The sequence below is a fragment of the Oryza glaberrima genome, chromosome 12 (assembly GCF_000147395.1).
Source record: "Oryza glaberrima chromosome 12, OglaRS2, whole genome shotgun sequence".
NCBI lineage: Eukaryota > Viridiplantae > Streptophyta > Magnoliopsida > Poales > Poaceae > Oryza > Oryza glaberrima.
This window is the reverse complement of record NC_068337.1, coordinates 7,885,989-7,900,766: the sequence shown is the minus strand read 5'-3', so window position 1 is coordinate 7,900,766 and position 14,778 is coordinate 7,885,989. Positions and strand designations below refer to the sequence as shown.

General features: G+C 38.8%; 1 protein-coding gene across 1 annotated transcript; it reads left to right on the top strand.

Moving 5' to 3' along the window:
- The first annotated feature begins 38 nt into the window (after positions 1-38).
- Positions 39-9,939, top strand: LOC127757292 (dnaJ protein ERDJ7). Its single transcript, XM_052282793.1, has 11 exons — positions 39-149; positions 298-499; positions 589-651; positions 741-807; positions 1,927-1,986; positions 4,204-4,254; positions 4,343-4,423; positions 5,910-6,022; positions 6,388-6,505; positions 8,215-8,341; positions 9,581-9,939. The coding sequence occupies exons 2-11, from the start codon at positions 351-353 to the stop codon at positions 9,682-9,684; spliced, it is 933 nt and encodes a 310-aa protein (XP_052138753.1). The 5' UTR covers positions 39-149; positions 298-350; the 3' UTR covers positions 9,685-9,939.
- Positions 9,940-14,778: the final 4,839 nt, after the last annotated feature.

Genomic DNA, 14,778 nt, shown 5'->3' with positions numbered 1-14,778 from the left:
CCCACGTGGGTCCCATATGTCATTGTCAGCTTCTCCCTCTCTTCAACGCTCTCTCCTCCTCCGCCATCTCGCGGTCGCGGCTGAACAGGGGAGGGGAGGGGCGCCGATCTCCATCTGGCGAGGAAAGCAGAGCAGGGGAGGGGATCCTGGTGAGCATCCACATCACATCCTCGTTCTCATTCATTCTCTCCCTACTTTTGCCTGGCATTTGCTTTCCGTTCGTTAACCCTAGCTTCTCTTGGATCTGGAAGAAGCTCTCTCTTAATGTTAGAGACTTAACCTTAATACAAATAACAGATTTGTTTGTTCCCCCAAAGTTTGGGGGTTCAACTGAAACCCCATGCCCCCCCATGTCCCAAATTGGATCCGCCAGTGAGGGATCCAATTCCATGGCGGCTGCTGCTTCTCCTCGCCTCCTCCTCCTCGTCCTCCTCCTCCTCCTCGTGCCAGTCTCCAACGCCATCTACTGCGACGAGGATGATTGCTATGATCTTCTTGGGTATAGTCATCCCCTTCCTCCTACCATTTCCTCCGTTTTCTCGGTTTCTTGGTTCGTTCCCCTGCTCATGAGTCCATGCGCCCAAGCAGAGTCAAGCAGGACGCGAACGTATCGGAGATCAAGAAAGCCTACTACAAGCTCTCTCTCAAACAGTAAGCTCCTCCTTCATGGCTTTCTCGGTTCCTTGTCTCCGGTTTCTCCAAGTTCGGCCCCGATCTGAATCGTGTGTTGCGCTGTGCAGCCATCCTGATAAGAATCCTGATCCGGAGTCACGGAAGCTGTTTGTCAAGATTGCCAATGCTTACGAGGTTCTGTACGTTTTGTTATTCATGAATTAAAGTTTGCATTTCTTTCTGGCAGTGGTTGAGAACAATCTATGGTACCTAATATCTGATGCTTAATTCCAAATACTTGTTACTATTTTTCAATAGTTTCGTAATTGCACCAACATATTTGCTAATTTTACAGTTAATATTGAGCAATTCGGTGCATTAGCTGAAGTTTTGCGAAGAAAGAGTGCAGTAGAGTTTAAGCTGTGAGTCCATCTGATTTTAATGGCTTTGTGAAATGCCACACTATGGTGTTCTTTCACTAATTTAGCTAATAAATCTGTTTTGTGAGCTCATTCAACTTCCTGTCATGGATACTTCTTATTTAATTGGGCTCTTTAAATTAAATTAAATAGTTCCTTTTCCACTTTGAGGTTTGATTGATGAACCATTTACCTGGGTAACCACAACTGATATGAATTTGTGTTTTTCAATATTTGCTTATTCTATGTTATGGCGAGACACCAGAGTTGAGATTATGCTGATCGTACTATTAAGATTGCACAAGGACTAGCGGTTATGACTAATAGGAGTTTGCAGCGGAGACTGGAATTTTCAGCAGGAGAAAGATTGGGTGATTCTTAGGTTCCATCTCTCAAGAAGAGGATAGCTGCTCTGATTGTGTTTGTGAGAGAGGGGCAAAACTTCTTGTTTGTTCATTGTTGATTAGATCATGCACCTATCCCATGATAGGGTGGCACACTAGTAATCTTGGCCAACAACCTAATAGAATAATAGATCATTAAGAAATCTTATAATCAAATACCTGCCACCAGAGAACCTGCTACTGCCACTGTGTCCTGTCCTGCATGTCTGCCTAACATGAAAACTTGGCCTGACCCGTGCATCTCTTGCAAAATGTTGAAGCATTCACAAATAGCCAAATAGGTTATCACCATTGCGAAGTTCAGATTATAATACTGATTTCATTGTGCAATATTCTTTAAGCTGGTATGGAATGGTAAATAGTAAGCATTGTACTGCTGACCTTGCAACTGTTCAAAAAATGTTAATCTTGCATGTGAAATTAAGTTATTTGGCCCTTGCAATTGTTGTTTGGCAGCAGCTGAATTACTGTTCTACCTTTTGACCTATCAGATTCTAAAAGACGAATCAACTAGGGGGCAATATGACTATGCTATTGCACATCCAGAGGAGGTAAATCTGCATTCTCTTGCTTAATGCATTAACATTTAAAAGTCAATTGTTTGGCTTCACCATGCTATCCTGTTAACCATAAATTTATTCAAAAACATTTTTACATGAGCAAAATATGTATCATTTCAAACACCGTTAAACTCCTTTTTGTCATTTACATAAACCATGTTTGATACAGTTTCTTCTTCTACCATTCTTAATACTTCTAATGTTCTGATATTTGGGCTTCATAATTCCTAAATATGAACAATCAAGTTGTATATACCGAACGGCTGCATATGCGAACTTAACTAGACCTTTAGTTTTGTAAGAACTCAGAGATGCGTAAGTTTGAAGTAAGACGATATTCCTACCGCAGTTTCACTCTTAGTAGTTACAACAGTAAAATTAAATGATATATTTGATAAGTTTTAATTATTACAAACTTGACAAATAGATATATTTGATATTTTAAAGCAACATATATCATTTATAAAAATTGAAGCAATTATATACATAGCACCTTAAGGTGCTGTATAGTATATATATTTATAAAAATTGAAGATGTTTTTGCCGGTGGTTTGGTACGTCGCTCCCCGAGTCTGAGTCCAAACAATCCGCACTCCTACATCGATCTGTCGACGTATGTATTCGGTCAGTTCACGCATAAAGTCCGTACATAACGAGATATGTAGATACATCCGACTGTTAAAGGCGTTAGACAATCTTTAAGATTGTATTGACTTTAGGCTCCCTTTAATTACCGTCTATACATGATACATTTAATGTAAGTCTTGCTGTTTCATATACTCTACATATGAGCATGTGGCAGCGTGCATGGCTAATGGCCGCCGCAAATGCAACATGCACAAGCAGCACGTGCTGCAGCTCTCGCTCGCAAACTGCTTCTGCCCATGTTTTTAGCCCATCGCCCCCTGTCAGCTTTAATCGGTCACTATCAGTCCTCTCCGTGTTCAACTTGCTCCCGTCCGCGCTTGAACACGCCCAATTCTGCTAAGTAGAAACCGAATCAAACATGCTCGATCCAGTATTCAATCATATAAAAAACGAACTGAATCTAAACCAATCCAAATCAATAATTCTAGATGTCCACATACATGAACAACCCATGATCCGATGGCGAGTGGTGAGGCGGCATGCATGCAATCCAACACCAATCAAGCAATGAATTGATTCTTGGAAACGGACCGATTAATATGTTGTGCTTTTATTTTTTGTGTTTTTTGAAAAATTAACTTGTGCATTGTCAAGGAAAAATTCATACATACTGCACCTAGTCCGCAATCACTGCTGGCTGCAGACGAGATCTATAACTCATTCGGTAGCCAGGAGATATATGTTTGTGTTTAAACAATAGGATTAAAGTAAGATTATAATTGTAATCAAATTTTTAATTGAAAAAATTGATAATGGCCGGTTAGAGTTATACCATAATTGTATAATCAAATTTTTTGTTGAAAAAATAAATGTAAATAATGGCCAATTAGAGTTAAACCAAATCAAAAAAAAATTTGAGAAATATCTTCACCACCTACTTATAGAAAAATCTTAAAGGACTTCTTTTTCATCCATTTTTTTCCATCCATCATCGGTTGCAACGTGCAATTATATGGAGTTTTGCATCTTTAGTGGATTTTGATATACGAGAATTTGAATGAATTTTGGAGAAGGGAAGACGGATTTTTTTTTCCAAATTCGCTTTGAACGAATTTGAAAGGGAAAATTGAATTAGCTTCCAAATTTCCTCATTGAGTTTGAGGAATTTTTGGAAAAGCTGATCTAATATTCATCGTAAAGTTTTCGCAGGAAACACACCGTTTAGTGGTTTGAAAAGCGTGCTAACGAAAATCAACGTAAAATCTTAATCTTCAAAAGAAAAGAACACTACCAAGGCTTATTAATCTATTGTGTGATGAAGGCTCATTAGATGGGAGAAAAGCGATTTATATAGAACACAAGTTGTGCACATGATGTGACCATGAGGTAGAAAATTGAGCCACATAGATCATTGTTGAAACTATTTTCTATTGCCCATTAACATATTGGATAGTGTTTATTCATGTCTGCAATTTCAAATTTGCCATATCAGACCTTCTTTGTTAATATTTTACAGTTTAAAGTCAGTTGCCACTCTGATGTTTGTTATTCACACCTGAGCACTACGATTAAATATGCTCTGCCCGCTATATGTTTTTATTGATTTCTTCTTATTTTCAGGTTTTCTACAACACTGCTCAGTACTATAGGGCATACTATGGCCATAAAACGGTACAGCTTTTCTAACAATGAAATGTTTGAGTATGAGCGTTATATTTTCTATACTGCTTCAGCTAAATGCTCCAACTATTTGTGACAGGATCCTCGTGCTGTGTTAATTGGCCTTCTTCTAATTATTTCAGTATTTCAATACTTAAACCAGTTCGGAAGGTATAGTAAGGTATGTATACGGAATAAAAACAGCAAATTTTATAGTCAAGGGTCTCTCAGCAATTGTACACTGTCCATAATATTTCTTTCTTCCAAAGGAAAATTGCAGCTATTCTTAGTCAGGAACTGCACTTGTTACTGTTTTGCAAGTTTGACCTTAGACATTCCATTTTACACTTCTTTGTTTCTTCAAGGGTTTCAGCTTTATTTTTCTGAGACTATTTGCAATCTCACTGCTTGCGTAATTAAAGCCTTTCATGTTCATACATTCTTTCAGTCTAAATTATCCTCTATTAGCTTCACCTAGGTTTTGAAATCACATGATTTTTATTGCTAGCTTGACCTCATTCAGTTGTATGTGAACCAAAACTATGATAATATCAAGGAAAGGAGCTGATACTTCTTGCTAGAAAATGCACTATCTTGTCTATGTAACATATATGATATTTCAAAATGTTCTTTTTTCTTGTCTATGATATTACAATATTGGTTTGAAGAATTAGTATTTTTTGGACCACTGGAATCAGCAATTGTCTTTTACAGTGTTCATTAGCAGTTACAATGCTTAAGCAGCACCTCTAGATCCTGGGTTTGACTGCCCAGTCCTCACTGGAGCGAATTTTAGGCCTAGTTAGAAAAGGTCACTTGTTGGCCCCTCATAAAACACGTGTTAAGAATTGACATATGGAGGGCGGGTCCTCGTGTAGGGGGCAGGGGCCTCAAAGCATGGGTTAAGGACCAACCCATAGGGGGCGAGTCCGCGTGGGGGGCCAGGGTTCATGGCCTTTCTTGGCTGGTTTGGTTGGGCCTTCTTCTTAATGAAAAACCATGGGGGCTGTCTTTCCCTCGCCGGTCGAGTATCAGCATAAAACATATGATCCTTTATACATCATGTTGTCCATTTGAACACCAGAAAGATAACCAACTAAAAGCATGCTTTAACATAAAATTACCTCTCTGTTTAAAATTATAAGACGTTTTGACTTTTTTCTAACTCAAGCTTCCTTAAGTTTGACCATGTTTATAGAAAAACGTTGCGACATCTACAACACCTAATTAGTTTCATTAAATCTAACATTAAATATTTTTTAATACTATATTTATTTTGTGTTGAAAATGTTGCTATGTTTTTCTATAAACTTGATCGAAGTTAAAAAAGTTTGACTAAGAAAAAAAAAGTCAAAATGTCTTATGATATGAGGGCCCCATCGTTTGGACAAATACAGAAAATATGCCATATGGCGCATTAGCAAAATAATAACAATTTGTAGGTAAAACTTTTATATGCATGTTCTTAGCAACTTAAACTCCAACGCTGAAAAATAAACTTCAATGAAAGAACTTCAAAATTAACTTCAAAATTAAGTTTTAAAATTTAAATTTTGGTATTGTCTGATGCTGAATAGAGAAAGCGATGGGGGCCTGAAATGGAGAGTACAAGTTATGCTTTTGTTAGTAGCAGTAAAAACACTGAAAGGTTGATGCTCTTGTTGCAGGCCATAGAAACTGTGAAACAAACTCCTGCTTACAAAAATAGGTTAAAAGCATTGGAGTTTGAGCGAACAGGAGGAATTTCAAGCAAAAAGAAGGGTCACAAGCAGATGGATAAGTATGAATGACATCAGACAAGCCTGGTTTCATTTTTAGGGGAAAAGTTGCCTTATCTGAGAATCGAAGCCTGCTTTTGTTACCTGTAACCCTTGTTTACTTCCAAATGAGATTTCAAAATTTTGATACTGCTGTATTGGCATCATGCCCTTTAGTTTCTTTGTGTTTTTATCAGAAATTAAATATATCTTGGTTTTAGAAGTACATAATAGGTTTTCCCTGATAATTTTCATGATGCAACTCTGTCATGGTACTAAAGATATCTTATAGTGACCTAATCCTTGTTTCACATGTCTAAACTTTTATCAGTTTAGGGTGACTGGATATAAATAACATGTTTCTCAAAAATTTATGTTGACCGTGTAGGAAAGTTGAAGAAGTGCTAAGTAACGAAGTTGAGTTGCAGATCCAGGGGGTTGAAAAACCTTCCGTATGGAGACTCTATGGTGTTCAGTTTATACTTCTGCCATATTCCATAGGCAAGGTTAGTTTGCTTCTTCCAATTATATGTTTTGCACCTAGTAATTAGAAGATCCACTTATAGCTAAGTCTAGCGTAATGGATATGTCTGGAGAAAGGGATTCGGTGCCATGTGGGAGGACCAGACAACCTTTCTCCTAGCCTAATGGAGTTGTAGTTCTACTTGTTTTGATCTGTTTTTTTCATCTCTCTGCTCTTTCTTCTTCCTCTCCCTGTCATGTCCTTTTCCCTTTATCCTCTTGGGGCTTCGTTTGGAGGCTGGTCTTTTCTTCTACCTATAATACAAAGAACTGTAGCGCTTTTTTTGAGAGAAAAAAAATGTCATGTCCAGCGCAGTGGAAAACAGTTGGTGCGGGAGATTAATTGTCTGCTACTACAGATGTGGTAGCCAAGACATACCCACTTGGTGAATTGGAGTGCTTTCTTTGTGTTTGTGAATACTAAATCGGCTGTATTGACCGATTAATTGGCCGTATCACATACTAATCAGCTCCATAAAGGCCGATTCTCTTGAGGAGACCTCATGTGCTCTAGAATATTACTCTCTTCAGCTACTTCAATAACATAGAGCCAATCTTTATATTTGTGCTAGACTCAAATTATGTTTTATCCTTTGTGGATGTTTCCATTTCACCATTATTATTAGGATAAAGTCCATTTTTAGCCCTCGAACTTTCACTAAAGTCCAATTTTCACGATAAAGTACAAAACTGGTTATGTTTCACCCTAAACTTTTAAGACCAGCAAGTTTCACCCTGAGACTAATTTTAATGGTGGTTTTTACAATGCCTAATGTGACAACACTATGTTATCCTATTCTAGCTGCTAATATGGCAATGACTTCACATATCACACATTTTTCCTCTCATTTTCTCACACAAAAAGTTATGAGAGAGTAAGATGCAAGGAGGAAAAAGGATAAAAAGCGTCTAATATGCGAGATAATGCCAAATTAGATACCAATATAGTATAAAAATAGCAATGTGGTTCTTAACAGGGCTAAATCACCATGCACCATTTAAAACAATCACGGGTTGGTTTTTATCCATTTGTAAAAGTTTAGGGTGAAAATGGACTTCGTTGAAAGTTTGAGCGCTAAACATGGACTTTACCCTTATTATTATGATGGTTCTTTGTGCTGTATACTTTTGTTCAGGCATGTTTGTGGTAATTAAGATCTGAAGTTTATCTAAGCTAATTTTATCAGCTCCATCATGCAAATAATCTAAAATACCTCTGAAATCCCTGAGACATTGGACAAAAATCTAAATATCATGATTTCAATAACATATATAATAGACAATTTAAAATATATACAAGACTAGCATCATTATGATTCACTAGCATGTTGCCCATGCGTTGCATCGTATGTTTAAAACAGAAAATCTCAATCTGTTTTTGCTATTACTTTCTACATATCTCTTCTCATTATTCCTGCATATCCTCAGCTGAAAAATAGGCCCTTTGGATCCATACTATTTTTTCTTTCCTTCACAAAAGATAGGGAGTTGGTGGTGGGGGTGGTCGCATATTCACCACTCACCCCCCACCAGCATCTTTTAAAGTAGTATATGGCGCACAACTAGTTTCCTTATAATTTTGACTACTCGTCCATATTTCTGTCAATGGCATTCCGTTTTCCGCAACACTGGTTAAGACTACATACATGTGGTTAAAAATTGAATGGAAGCATGTTGAAATTGTTTGTTGCAGGTGCTCAGTTGGAAATTTTGTTGGTTTTGGAGATACCGGATAAAGAAATTACCATATGCATGGGAGGATGCATGCTACTTGACTCGGACGTCTCTTAAGATACCTGCTAATACATGGCAAAATATTGGTAATCACCACTTCCATTGGTTCTATCTTTGTTGTACCAGTTTGTATGTTGTTTCATTCTTCATGCTTTTCTTTTCAAACATAAGAACCTTTGTTAGATCAGATGCTTCCCCTAACCTTTTGAACTAGACACCCTATTTAAGTATTCATTCATTCAAATGACAAGCAAGAAAGCATCTGGTCTTTAGAAAAACTCATAAACCACTTGCAAGGAAGTTATTTAAAATGCCAAAAACTCATATGAAGAGGCCTTGAGATGAGACATCTTCAGAACATGTGAAGGCTGTCTATTATGCCGGACTAAAACAAGGTGCACACATACTGTCATGGATATTTGACATGTAAGGGTGATAAGTTACAAGCATGTCAATACAGTAATTTTTTTTTTTGTAAAAAATTAACAAGTACTCCCTCCCTCCACTTTTATAAGGCATATATTGATTTTGAGAAGTTGTCAAGATTGAACTTTGACCATTGATTTCTCATGAAATATTTGTTAATAGCTATTAAAGCAATATTGCGTGAAAGAATTTTGATATTTGAAACCTATTGGTGTAACTTTCTTTTATACACTGAACATGCCTTTTTTGGAATGAAGATAAGTCTTCTGGGAGTGAATGGCAAGAGTATATGTGGGTGCATAACTTTTGATCATGTTCAATAAGTACAATTCAAAGACAACCTGTTTCAGTATTGAAAAATTTGGTCCTCTTTCTATCTTTATCACAGGTGCTATGCATAGGGCCTGTTTGCTCCCATGAGATGGAAGCAAAGATTCACACTTTCATAGCCAAATTAATATAACTTCACCATATTTGCCCTCCGTTTTTATTTTTGGAACGAATATAATTCTGTATGTGTTTTGGACATGTATCAAAAAAACCTTTGTTGCTGTGTTGAATACGATGCTCATAAATGATACAAGTCTTGGAGTATCCATTCAGTGTAGTGATATTGTGTCCTGCCTCTTCCCTTTTTCCTTGAATTTATTCTCAGTTTTCAATGAGTTGCCAGAAGAGTGTCCACTGCTTAACTGCTGGAATTAGGGAGTTCCTGTTAAATACTTGAATGCATTGTGGGTCCTTTTTTCATGGGGATAGGGGTGTGTTTCTAAATGTAACTATGCCTGATGTTTTTCTGTCGTTGCTATGAGCAACTAGCCCATCAACCTAGTTAATACTTGAATTTGTATTGCAGCTGCAGAATGATGTAACCCTTTTTTACCTGTCTTGTCTTTCAGATGATTATAGGAAGGAGAATCTTGTCATGAAACGCCTCTGGGAAAAGAACAATATGGAGAGGTATATTGCAGAGATGAGAAAGGAATCAAAGCGTAGAAGATAGCTGTAGCATATTCAACAAGAACGTGGACGAGAACCCCCTGGATGTCAGCAACTCAACTCCTATTTGTCAAAGCTTGTGTCACAGTACGTTGCTTTATTGCCCTTTTAGGGATTAAAACAAAGAGATTAGGAGCTAGTTTAGCAATCGTCTTCCCTTGCAGTTCCCAAGAAACCAAGCAGTTCCTATGGGTTCCATGTACAATACAAATTAACTACGTAATTAATTGAGACAATACAAATTAATTATTTATGTTCATCCATGGGTTCCATATACATATAGGATTAATCATGTGGCGACACTATAATTTTGGTTGATTAGAACTGATCAGATGAGACGGATATACTTATTCAAAGGGGTCGCATAAACTATTAAGTAGGTAGCCTCGAATAGTCTAATCCCCAAACCACCAAAGAACCATAAGACTAAAAACATCAAAACCCATGGGACTATCAAATTAGACTCAACTGCTATTGATTTGGTAACCTGTCAAATTAGATTTGATTTTAGGGATTAGTGTTAACATGATTTGGATTTAGTATTTTCTGTTGCAACACACAGTCACTTTTTCTAGCTAAATGTAGTCAATAAAAAATGTAATTATTTATTTGTCATGACATAGAATTTACATTTAGACTAAAAGTAAATAATTTTAATTATTTTTTATTCTATATGGTCTCTATTCTTCTTCCAATATTCTTTTTTAATTATGATTTTTCATTATTTCTAATGTATTTCTATATGGACTCTAAACTCTTCTTTCAATATTTTTTATTTCAAATTTCAATTCTTTTTCTAAATTGTGTTACTATATGCACTCTAGCTGGTTTTGGAGAATATTCTACTCTTAATCAAATATTATTTATTTTATAATCTATAATTTATGTTGTTTATAGATTTTATTTTATATGTACTCTAAACTCATCTTTTAATATTCTTTATTTTATTCATTCCAAATTTTATTTCTTTTCTTAAATTGTATTCAACAAAAAGTTTAAAAAATAGGAATACTTTGTATTGTATTATCTATATAGACAGATTAATCTATCCAATTTAGTTAATTTTTTCGTTGCAAAAGATTTGTTTTATGCAGGTATCCAATTGGACAATACACATATATAACGTGATGTTTTTTTTTAAAAGATAAAAGAAAATGAAAGAGGTGTCCGATTGGACAATACACATATATAACATGATCTTTTTTAAAAAATAAAAGAAAATGAAAGAGTCCTTGTCTACAATGAGTTCTCTTTTTTTTTTACTCCAATTAGTATGAGAATTTCTAGACCATGAGATCTAACGTGGATGTTGCTTTCTCTATTATTTTACTAAGTTAATAGATAGATCATTATCATAATATTAGTTTTTTCCGTTGCAACTTACGGGCATCTATGCTAGTCAAGTTAAAATCTCCTACCACAAGCCAAGGCCCAGCACAGTGAGCGGTAAGGCCCAGCACAGAGAGCACAAATATCCCTTAATTCTTGTAAAAAGAGCACTTTCTCATCATCCTTCTGAGGGCCATAAACTCCTGCTAGCAACCAATTGCGACCCTCAAGTTCATTGAAATGGACTGACAGGGAGAAAGAATCCACACGGGAGGAAATAACTTGGCAAACAGAACTTTTCCACGTGAGCAAGATACGCCCACAAGTGCCAACAGCAGGAAGAGTCACAAAATTATATCTGCATTGGAAGAAAGAACATCACGAACTGATTTGTGCATGTTCGGACTATTGATCCCCCGTGCATTCCACACCAAAATATTAGAAGGATCTGACATAGAGAAACTTTAGAGGAGACCACTGGACCAAAACGAACAGATCAAGCAACACAAACCAGGCTTGAGGGATGGACTTGATCCTCATTTGTTTTCCAACCAAAAATGGCAGCCAAAGCCGCTAAATGGGCATAAGAAAGAGGATTGTGAAACAATTTAGAGTAACTTTCCTTAGCTTCTTGACTAATTCCTTCATCCTTCGCAGAGAACCCCAAGCAACGCATCACTTTCTTCTGAGCCACTGTTGCCACTGGCTCGGGAGAGCAGGGGGCAATTCCCCCAACTCTCCTGCCACGCCGAGGGGCTGAAGAGATAGGTGGGCGGCATTTTCTCTCCTGCCACAGAGGGAGGGGCAAAATGCTGTCCACCGGCTTGTGCAGGTTGCTGATGAAGGGATGCCGACCATCATCTCCCGGAGCGTTGCTGAAGGCGGGAGGCGAAAAAGGGATCTCCATGAACTTCTTCATGAGCTTGTAGCATCCACTCTTCTTCTTGGATTACTTGTCTCCATCATCATCCTTTGAAGGACACTTGGAAACAAAGTGCCCCTTTCCACCACACTCAAAGCATCTCAAGTTGGAGAGAGTCTTGTTGGGTCTCCTATTTCTTTTTTACTGGAGTTAGAGCCCTTTCCTCTCTCCTTTTTTCTTCCCAATGTTCTAGCAAGAAGGGCAATCTCCCTCCATCTCCTTCTTCTTCAACTTGTACATGTCATTAGTGTTGATCTTCCCCAAGAGGCTTGCGGGTGTCATTCTCGACATGTCGGAGTTGATAAGTATGGTGACTAGGATCTCATGCTTGTCTGGTAGAGCCCTAAGCATCTTTTGGGCAACCTCAAGATCAGTGTAGGTTGCCTCAAGCCCCTTGAGATCATTTATAATGATATTGAGCCTCCCATACATATCATTTACACTCTCATGAGGCAACATGGAGAATATCTCATATTGGATCTTGAGGAAATGAAGCTTAGCATCCTTATATTCACTTGTGCCCTCATGAATCTCCACCAACTTGTTCCAAATCTCATATGCCGTCTCAAGGTTGCTCACTCTATCGAACTCCTCTTGGCTTAAAGAGTTGAACAATGCATTCATAGCTTGAGCATTGAGTTGGAGGTTGCGGTGATCAATCTCCGTCAAGAGTGAGTCGGTGATAGCAAAGCCTACATCCACAATACTCAAAATATGGAAGTTCATAGCCTTAAGGTGAGTAGACATTTTAATTTTCTAAGTGGAGTAATTTGTGCCATTAAACATGGGAGACTTCCCTACATGATTCACCTCGTTCGATATCTTCTCTCTAGGTGGTAAAGCCCAATCAAGAGAGACCAAGCTCTGATACCACTTGTAGGATCGAGATGTCGATTAGAGGGGGGGTGAATAGGAGATTTAAAACTAAATGACACCTAATCAAAACTAACCTAAGTTGCTAGGCTCGGTGAGGGACAAGTCTAACTAAGCAAGTAAGTTATGTTTAGCAATCCTAGGGTGATAGTGGCTCAAGTATATCTCTAGGAAAGTAAATCACACACCTAAGTTAAGTTATGCAATCATAGGGTGATATGAGCTCAAATATGTATCTATGAAAGTAATTGCACAAATGTAAATGCAACAAATAAATGAGACAAGAGACAAGGAATTTTTCACCGAGGTTTGGAAACTCGTCGGTTTCCTAATCCCCGTTGAGGTGAACCCAACTCCACCGCTCAACCACGAAGCCACCGCACGCCCCCTTCGTCAAGGGGTAGGCAAGGCAGGAGCCGGCCCACGGAGAGGACTACCCAAGCCTCGATCACTAGGGTTAGTTCTTCCTTCACTCCGTAGGTGGTGAACTCCGAACCACTCACAATCGGCGCCGGGCCTCCTCCACAATATCCTTGGAGAGGACACCGGGCAACTCCTCCACAAGCTGTCTAGGAGGCGGCAACCTCCAAGAGTAATAAGCGATGACCCGGTTCGGAGATGATCAAGTGCCACACTAGCTCTACAATGAAGCAATGCACTTGACTCTTGACATAACAATCCTCAAACACACTAAGTGGATGAACACAAAGCTCAAGTGAGTGTGGGAGAGATGCAATGGGTGTATGCAAGTGAAGCAAGTGCCAAGAGAGTTCCCTTGCTGCTGGTGGGGGAGTATTTATACTCCCACCAACCAAAACTAGCCATTGGGGGCGAAATCCCCCAACTCAGTGTGCTGCCGGTCAGACCGCTGTAGAGTGGCCGGTCAGACCGGACTACTTTGTAACGGCTAGAAAACTAGCTATTACAAGGCAATAATTGAGCTCCCTTAGCCCAGCCGGTCTGACCTCCATTGGGTGGCCGGTTAGACCGGCCTAGGCTCGGTCAGACCGGCTGTGGCTTTGGCGGCTCTGGATAGCCATCCCAGAGCACGTCCGCTAGCCACCTGGGGGAAGGTCAAACCGGCCGCTAACTCTTGGTCAGACCGGTGTAGAGGCCTCGGTTAGACTGGCAGCAAGCCAACTCTACATGCATAATGACCTAATGTGGCATTTTAATCATCTCTTTGCTAGGTCATTACCCCCCTTGATAGTACGGCAAAGCTAAAAAGAAATTCTAGCAAATTTGATCACCCCTCACCTCGATCAATTAAAATAAAACCGCTAGATTATCGTCTTCAATCCTTTTTGCTTCGCATCATCGAATTAGGACCTTCGGGAAACATCCATGCATATACATTACGTGAACCTAACTCAAAATACATATCTCAAAGAGAATGGTTAGTCCACAATTAGTGATTGTCATTAATTACCAAAATTAACAATGGGGCCTAGATGCTTCAATGATATCGTCTGTTAGACGAGACGACTAGCGGTGAAGACAGTGACACCAATCAAAGATAATGAAGTCGCACAACTGTGGAGGCGAAGAAACCAGTCGGCTGCAGACAAGTCGGCCAGCAGTGAAGACGAAGGCACCCAGCAACAGCGGCGACATAATAAGCCAGCCGTGAAGACGAGGGTATCTGTCGGTGGTGACGAAGGCAATCATGGAGACAAAGAAACTGATCGGCAACGACAGACACAACCAACGGTAATGACGACTGGCAACAGCAGGGATGGTTGGTTATGAAGATAAAGTTGCTCATCAATAGCAGTAGAGTAGGCTAGGTCAAAGAGGCATGACAGGATATTGATGAAGATGACAATGTCGGTGATCTAGTCATAATGTCGATGACGAAGGTGTCCATGGTGATGTCAATGATAATAATCCATCAAATTGGTCTTGTAGTTGTAGCAGATGCTTCACTTGGAGGAAAGTAGATGATGTTGTCCAACTTGTCGAATCTGAGTTGAC